Raw genomic sequence first — 8,531 nt, forward strand, 5'->3', positions numbered from 1 at the left:
CATACTGATGGTTGCAGATACCAGTGGAGAACATGAGGTCACCTGAAGAGACGGATGAGGTGCCCTTGCAGTAGTGGAAGAGGGAAGAGGCATCCTGAGGTATGAGGACTGCCGGGGTGCCTTGGTGATGAGGACTGCAAGAGGCCTGAGGGGCTGGGTTACTTGGGGTCCCTCATGGGATGAGGCTACTGGGGCCCCTATGTTGCAGAGCACTGTTGGGGTCCATGAGAATGAGAACCAAGGAATGAAAGTAGGAAAAAGAACCTTACTTCTCTGTAGGAAAATAACCTTACTTCTCTGTAGGAAAAGTAGATATCTTCAAAGTACTTCTAGGTAGGCTGTGGTTAATGATAATATCTGCTGCATGAGCCCAGAAGCAACATGTTAAAACCTGGGTCTTGGCCGGGCGCGGTGGCTCACGCCTGTAATCCTAGCACTCTGGGAGGCCGAGGTGGGCGGATCGTTTGAGCTCAGGAGTTCGAGACCAGCCTGAGCAAGAGCGAGACCCCATCTCTACTAAAAATAGAAAGAAATTATATGGACAGCTAAAAATATATATAGAAAAAATTAGCCGGGCATGGTGGTGCATGCCTGTAGTCCCAACTACTCGGGAGGCTGAGACAGGAGGATCCCTTGAGCTCAGGAGTTTGAGGTTGCTGTGAGCTGGGCTGATGCCACGGCACTCACTCTAGCCTGGGCAACAGAGTGAGACTCTGTCTCAAAAAAAAAAAAAAAAAAACCAAACCTGGGTCTTGTCACAAATTTAAGGAAACATTTATCTCCTAAACATTAAGAATCGGCCGGGCGCGGTGGCTCACGCCTGTAATCCTAGCACTCTGGGAGGCCGAGGTGGGTGGATCGTTTGAGCTCAGGAGTTCGAGACCAGCCTGAGCAAGAGCGAGACCCCATCTCTACTAAAAATAGAAAGAAATTATATGGACAGCTAAAAATATATATAGAAAAAATTAGCCGGGCATGGTGGTGCATGCCTGTAGTCCCAGCTACTTGGGAGGCTGAGACAGGAGGATCGCTTGAGCTCAGGAGTTTGAGGTTGCTGTGAGCTAGGCTGAAGCCACGGCACTCACTCTAGCCTGGGCAACAGAGTGAGACTCTGTCTCAAATAAAAAAAAAAAAAAAAGAATCCTCAAAGATAACGTTCCCCTTTGAGTATTAACCTGGTAAACCCCACTGTGATGGTCATGGTGGCTACCGTTCATTGAGCACCTGCTATGTGCCAGGTTGTGCCAAGTACCCTACATGGGCCAGGTGGATATTAACATCACCATTTTACACATAAGAAAACTGAGGTTGAAGGACTAAACAAATTGTGCATGATCACATAAAATGTGAATCCAGATCTGTTTGTCCCACCCTAAAAACCCATGTTCTTTTTACTCCACCCACAGACTCTCATATGGTTGAACATCCATGGGGACAGAACAAGAGACTGTAAATATGTTGCTGAATAGTTGGGAGTCACTCTAAACTTCCATGAACCCTAAGCTTAGTGCCTGTGAGAGCAAGAGAATGGGATTTGAATTTTGTGAGCAGAAACCTAATCATTCATTAGAGAAAGACTGAGGAAACTGACATCAGCTTAGACTCTAAGCCTTAGAGGAGAGAAAACGGAAACAAAGACCTGGAAATTTGCAGATACTGGCCAGGTGTAGTGGTTCACACCTATAATCCTAGCACTCTTGGAGGCTGAGGCAGGAGGATCACTTGAGGTCAGGAGTTCTAGACCACCCTGAGCAACAGCAAAACCCCATCTCTACAAAAAATAGAAAAATTAGCCAGGCATATTGGTGCATGCCTGTAGTCCCAGCTACTCAGGAGGCGGAGGCAGGAGGACCACTTGAGCACAGGAGTTTGAGGTTGCAGTGAGCTATGATGACACCACTGCACTCTAGCCAGAGCGACAGAACAAGATTCTGTCAAAAAAAAAAAAAAAAAAAAAGAGGTCAGAATTAAGAGGTCAAATCAAAATTTTTTACTTACTAAGAAGAAAAACAAGAGGTCAAGCTCCATGACTCAATCTCCAAAGCTAACCTTCCTTGGGCCTAACAACTTCTAGAAACCCCAAATAGATCATCCATTTTCTTTCGCATGTGAATGTGTTCCAAGTGAGGACCGCAGAATTGTGGACAAGACTGAGAAATTTGCCCTCCCCCACCCCCTTCATTTTAACACGTGTGAGGCAACAGCTTGCTTCTTTCGCCCAGGCCTAGGTGTGGGGCCCTCATCTGCACTTCAGGCCCTGAAGACAGAGGGTGATGCTTGGCTCGGTTTGTGCACCTGTTTGGTGGGAAGGAGATAAGGACAGATGCATCTCACAGCACGTTGTTCTCCACACTTTTCCGCTTTCCCTTTGGATTATACCTAGAGGGAAAATCTAATTGGAAACTTTGCAACAGCCATTTTGTGCAAACAACCAACTGTTCAGTTATATGTATGAAGTTCACAAAATCAATTGTTCTTGCCCTCAATGGCTTTATAATCATTTATTTTCTATTTCTACTTTAATGACCTTATTGTATATATCATTATTTTAATCGAAATCATTTTGGGGAGGTATGAACTAGAAATAAACCATCTTTAACACATCCTTGATTTATAGAATGAAGCTTTCACTAGAACCAATGCCCCCACTGGATCACTTTCTGATGAAAAACATGAACGTACATATCAGGGGGTAGCAGCTGACACCCATCCTACATACTTTCAGGTTTTAAAAATTTAGTACAGAGGTGTAGGAAGCTATTTCAGCTATTCTCTGTTTGGTTTCATGAAGACCTTGAGTCACACAGTTCAGGATAAAAAAGCAGCTCCAGGGCTGACACAAACTCTAGCAGTTTTGCCTTTTTCTGTGCATCCACTTTGGGGACTCATTTATCTGCTTCTCTCTGGGTTTGGCCACATCATAGATCACTGGCCTCCCCTGGCATTCCCAGCCAGGAATAAGGTTGTCTTTGTCTCCATCTCACAACCCCAGTGTAAAGCAACAGATTGCCTACAGAGCCTGACTATCGTGGGTGAGAAACGACAGGGGCAGTTTGACAACAGCAGGGACCCAGAGTTCCACCTTCTGCCCAATGCACCAAAGCCTTTACATCCATTACATCCCATATGAATCATCTCATAGTGAATAATGTGTGAGCCCCTACTAAGTGCTTTTTCAACATTGACTACATCCACAGGTGGTCTCTCTAGTAGGAACTCTCTGACATTGTATGAAGAGCCACAACGAAAGGTTTTCTACCTTTGTTGCATTCTTGGATGATTTTCCCTCCTATATGAATTGAAGAGTCCCTCTCCAGTAGTATTTGTGAGATGGTGACTGAGAGGCTAGCTCACACTGAAAGCCTGCCCACGTTCGTTTAACTCATATGCACTCTCCATAGTGTGGATAACCTGATGTCTAATAAGGGTTGAGCTCTGGCTGAAGCATTTTCCACATTCACTACATTCATGGGGCTTCTCTCCGGAATGTGTTCTGTGGTGGTGAATCAAGTGTGACATCTGAATAAAGCCTCTCTTGCACACTGTGCACACATAAGGTTTCTCTCCAGTGTGTATTCTTTGATGATCAACCAGGTGTGATGTTTGACTGAAGCCTTTTCCACACTCATTGCATTTGTAGGGCTTCTCTCCAGAATGCATCCTTTGGTGGTGAATCAAATGTGATGGCTGACTGAAGCTTTTCCCACACTCTTTGCATTCAAAAGGTTTCTCTCCTGTATGAATTCTCTGATGTTTAATGAGATTTGCTTTCTGATTAAAGGCTTTTCCACACTCATGACAATTATAAGGCTTCTCCCCAGTATGTATCAGTTGGTGTTTAGTAAGATTTGAATTCCCACTAAAGGCTTTGCCACACTCATTACACCTATACGGTTTTTCTCCAGTGTGAATTCTTTGATGTTTAGCAAGCTTCGATGTCTCCCTAAAGCCCTTGCCACATTCATTGCACACATAGGGTTTCTCTCCACGGTGAACTTTCTCATGTTGTAAAAGGATAGAGTTGTGATTAAATTTTTTCCCACATTCCATACATACATACGGCTTCTCTCTAGTATGAATTTTCTGATGTCGAATCAGATGGGAGTTCTTGCTGAAAGACTTCCCACACACATGACATCCCGGGGTCTTCAACCCACTGGGACCTGTCTGGGGTCCACCGAGGCCTGCCTGACATGGAAAGCCTTGGCCACCCAACCTCCACCCACTGGCTTTCTCTCCTGGCCTGTCCCTATGAGGTACAACAGGCTTTGTGCCCAGAGACAAGCTTTTGTCCAGTTTGTTACATTCCTGGTATTTCTCTACTGCATTGGTATTAAGCAGGGAGCTGACCACTTGCCCCAAACCTCTCTTTTGGGGAAAGAACTTCTTCCTGGCCTTTACTGTGAATTTTTTCCACGAACGTTCTGCTCCTTTCTCAGTCTCACAAGTTTGTTGAAACTCAAACGCCTCTGGATTGCCTCTTGGGAAAATTTCCTGAGTTAGTCCTTGTAATTCTTCTTCAGAAGATTTTTCCCTGGGACTTGATAGTTTGTGCTTTGTCTTGACCTGAGAATCTGAAAAAAAGAAGAGAAATTTGAAGTTTCCCTCTAAAGGGGAAAGAAGTATTCACTTTTATGATTGAGCCAAAGCAAATTTCCGTGCAGCTTGTATGTCTCCTCTGTTAACAACTTTATTGTATTTTGTCTTGTATTATGGTAAGTTATACGTGTCCATCTCTTTCTGTACTGTGAGATTCTGAGGGCAAAGGCTTTTTCACATTAGTTCTTACAGCATCTTGGTAGCAGTGTGCACAGAGCAGGAACTGACAACTCAAGAAATGTCAGTTTCAACGTTTCCTGGGCGCCTCCTCCGTCTGCCAGGCACTGCTCTAGGTGCCAGAGATTTGGTGATGAATGAAGTCCCTACCCCATGGAGTCAACATTCTAATGTGGTGACCAACAATATGGTTGGACATGGGGCAGGATAGAGAATTTCCTCCCCAAACTAGAATATTCTTCCCAAACCAAAATGCAAACTCCATGGACTTGGTTTGGCTTACTCTTAAATGCAGACCCTCGACAAATGCCACACAAAATACATGCTTGTGAGATGAATGGCTGAAAGGCAGGAAGGGATACTACTGCTGGGGGTGTGTTCCAGTGTGACCACAATGTGGAGTTCTATTAATACTTTTTTTTTTTGAGACAGAGTCTTGCTCTGCCACCCAGGCTGCAGTACAGTGGCAAGATCACACCTCACTGCAGCCTCAAACTTCTGGACTCAAATGATTCTCCTGCCTCAGCCTCCCAAGTAGCTGGGACTACAGGCACATGCCACCACACCTGGCTAAGTTTTCCTTCTTCTTCTTTTTTTTTTTCCCCCTAGATGGGGTTTTGCTACGTTGCCCAGGCTGGTCTCAAACTCCTGGCCTGAAGTAATCCTCCCGCGTGGGCCTCGCAAGGATTACAGGGATGAGCCACTGCAGCCAGCCCTGTTTATACTTTGACACATAAGTGCTAATTGAGAGTCTGGTCACTAGTGGAAAATGACTGCCACCTGAGTAGTGGCACACAGCACATCACAGTGGGCTTGCACTTCCCCTTAGAGGGAAGACTGGGGGCCAGTAGGAAGGGAGCTAGTAAAGGACAATCAGGTGTCCCCCACCACTCAATGCCACATCCCCACTCAGCGTCCTTACAGCCCCTGCACACATTACAGCCTCCGAGACACACCTACCTTGTCACTCACCTGAATGGGGAAGCGCTGGCAGGGCCATGACCCACGGCATCTCCCCCTGCTCTAGCTGGGAGATAATCCTGGGTCTGGACACTGGAAAACCTGTTCATCAAGAAGGCAATGGTCAGTGCTGGACAATCAGAGCTGTCCCTGGCCAAGGGCCACAGAAGCTGAGAGAGGAACGGGGCTCCAGAGGAGGTTCAGGGAGAAAAAGGAATGGGGGATGAGACCACTGGGCACCCCCTGCTGGGACAAGGGCACCCCACATGGACATGGGATATTTGGTCTATTGGATATCAAGAGAGCCCAGGGGACCAGTCACCTGTGGTGGGGAGCAGGGACCTGAGGCCCCACCAGGGGATGCTCACCCAGAGCCTTTAGGGTGTGGTAGTTCTCCAGCATCACATCATGGTAGAGCGCTCTCTGATGCGGGCCCAGGTGCTGCCCCTCCTCCCGAGTGAAGTACACGGCCACCTCCTCAAAAGTCACAATGTCCTGGAACCACAAGTACTCACTGCCCAGGGACCCTCACCCCTGCCTGAGGGGCAGGTGCACCTTGAAGCTTGGAGTGCAGTTCCAGCAAAAGGCTCTGCATGCATTTCCCACCTTTCTACGCACATGTTTAGGGAAAGGGCTGGGGTGCAGGGTGGGTGGGGAAAGGGTGACTATGGAAGTGCAGGGCCCTCAAAACTGTGGCTCTCCCTCAAAGCCCTGTACCTGCTCAGCTGGTGAGAGGGGGCAGCCAGCAAGGCCGGCAGGAACAGGCCTTGTAGGCTGTTCCCGCTGGAACTCTGTTCTTAGAGCCCCTAGGGTCTGCTGGGCAAGAGCTCCAGGCTGAGGGAGAGGGGCCCTGGACAGCACCTGCTCCCTGACGCCAGCTCACCTGGGGCTTGACTGCCATCACAGGCTCCTACTGGGAAGGACAGACGGGGGGTGTCAGCAGGAAGGCCGATTTGTTCTGTAAACTTTGGATTCAGTCAAAACGCCGCACTCAAGGATCCAGAGGGCCACCATGTGGCCCCAAGGCTGCAGGCTCCCCACCCCTGCACCTTCTCTCCTGAGCCCAGGGCCACTACGGGACCCTCCATGCAAGGAACAGTGACACTGCAGCCACCCTAGCTTGGATTTTGAGGATGTGACATCACCGCCCTCCACCGCTGGCCACTGCGCCTCTCCAACCCACCTGGTCCTGAGCCCTTGGCCACCACCACCACCACCACCGCCCTCACCAGGGTCAGAGGCCAGGCCTGCTCTCTGCTCCAAATAAGTGCCTTGAGCGGGCGACAGATGCCCACGGTGTCTGAGTCAGGGTCTGTAGAACAACGGTGTTTCCTCAGCCAGTCATTTCCCCTCTCGGAACCGCATCTTCCCACCTGGCACGAGGACCATGCGTGTCCCTGCAGTGCGAGGCAGGGCCTGGAGGCACCTTCTCCAGAGCAGTGCATGCGCTGCAGCAGCCCCCACCCCCAGCCCTATGCTCCCAGCCCTCCCGCCTGTTGTTGGTCTCCTCTTCTTCCTCGAACCCCCTCACAGCCAACCCTGTCCAACCTCAGGTCTCGGCTCCAGACCATCCCTGCTAAGGAGTGGGGAGCCCAGCGCCAGGGAGGCACAGAGGGCAGAGAGCCTGGAGGGGAGTGGGAGACGGTGGGGGTGGGGATGGAGGGGAGGCGAGGGGTCACCGGGGGCACAGTCAGGTCAGGTGGGCAGCCGGGCAAATGTGCGAGAGGGCCTGGGGCAGGGGACAGGCAAGGGCGAGGCGGGTGGGTCATTCAGCCTGACACCAGCCACTCACCTCTGGATGGCCCTCTTCTGTGCCTTGATCACGCCTGCGTGACCCCTCAGGGTGGGGCCTCTTCACCCTCTGTGCTGTGCTTCCTGCCTATAATCACCATGTTTGGGCTTGTCTCAGGATTGCTATCTGGAGCCAGTGTCTGGCTAGCAAGCTCCAGACATTGTGTCCCATTGCCCCTTGGACACCTGGAGCTGGCCTCCAGGCCTGCCCAGGATCCCCTCCTCAGCATCTTATAGCAGCACCACTGACTTGGGGATAGGATCCTTGCTCCCCGTCTGCCCTTCCAAACCCTCCACCATGGATGGAAGGCATAGTCCAGTGGGGCAGAAAGACATCAACGAAATCAACACACAAATAAATGTAAATTTCAACTGTGAGAGACACATGGAGTAGCAGGGCCCAATAAGAGGAGACTGGACCTGGATGGGATGGGAGGTGAGCAGGTCAGGAGGTGAAGGTTAGGCTGATACCTGGAGCGTGAATGAGAAATAACCAGGTGGAAAGCTTGTAGGAAGAAAAGCCTTTTCAAAGGCCCAGGGGCTGTGGGAGCAGGAGGAAAGCCCTGTGTGGAGGCCAGCCATCAGCTTGGGCAGCACCTGGGCTGTGCTAAGGAGTTTGCTTGTCATTCTAAGAGCAATGGGAGGTAACAGTTACATTTAGGCTTTGCAAAGATCGCCCTGGTCTTTAAGCGATGCCTCCTATTTGCAAAGGAGAAAAAATATGCCTTTACAATGGCCACAGTTGTTGGCTGGTCATCACCTCAGCCACCTCTGCCTAATGGACAGTAGAGACCACATCTCCACCCCTCAGGTGTGAAGGGCTCCAGATCACATCCAGAAGTGGGACATACCACAGACAGATGGCCACATGTGGCCACAAGTCAGTGTCATAAAGAGAATCAAAAAACAGGGAGGCTGTTCCAGATCAAAAGGGCCTAAAGGGACATAACCAAATGCAACTTGGGGCCTTGATTAGCAACGAAATTAGGAAAAAAAAAACAGCT

General features: G+C 49.5%; 1 protein-coding gene across 1 annotated transcript; it reads right to left on the bottom strand.

Annotated features, from left to right (window-relative positions):
- Positions 1-2,552: 2,552 nt before the first annotated feature.
- On the bottom strand, positions 2,553-7,606 carry ZNF34 (zinc finger protein 34). The gene is made up of 5 exons (XM_069465846.1): positions 7,529-7,606; positions 6,966-7,109; positions 6,105-6,231; positions 5,749-5,838; positions 2,553-4,574 (listed from the first exon to the last, which is right to left on the bottom strand). Exons 3-5 carry the CDS (start codon positions 6,136-6,138, stop codon positions 3,346-3,348), a joined length of 1,353 nt encoding a protein of 450 aa, XP_069321947.1. The 5' UTR covers positions 6,139-6,231; positions 6,966-7,109; positions 7,529-7,606; the 3' UTR covers positions 2,553-3,345.
- Positions 7,607-8,531: the final 925 nt, after the last annotated feature.

The sequence above is a fragment of the Eulemur rufifrons genome, chromosome 3, assembly GCF_041146395.1.
Source record: "Eulemur rufifrons isolate Redbay chromosome 3, OSU_ERuf_1, whole genome shotgun sequence".
Lineage (NCBI taxonomy): Eukaryota > Metazoa > Chordata > Mammalia > Primates > Lemuridae > Eulemur > Eulemur rufifrons.

What these genes read in the sequence shown, in the direction of transcription:
- ZNF34 (XM_069465846.1), bottom strand. Translation starts at nt 6,138, where the DNA reads ATGCTGGAGAACTACCACACCCTAAAGGCTCTGG. An exon ending in CCACACCCTAAAGGCTCTGG is followed by an intron (nt 5,839 to 6,104) that starts GTGAGCATCCCC and finishes CTTGATGAACAG; the next exon opens with GTTTTCCAGTGTCCAGACCC. An exon ending in GCCAGCGCTTCCCCATTCAG is followed by an intron (nt 4,575 to 5,748) that starts GTGAGTGACAAG and finishes TCTTTTTTTCAG; the next exon opens with ATTCTCAGGTCAAGACAAAG.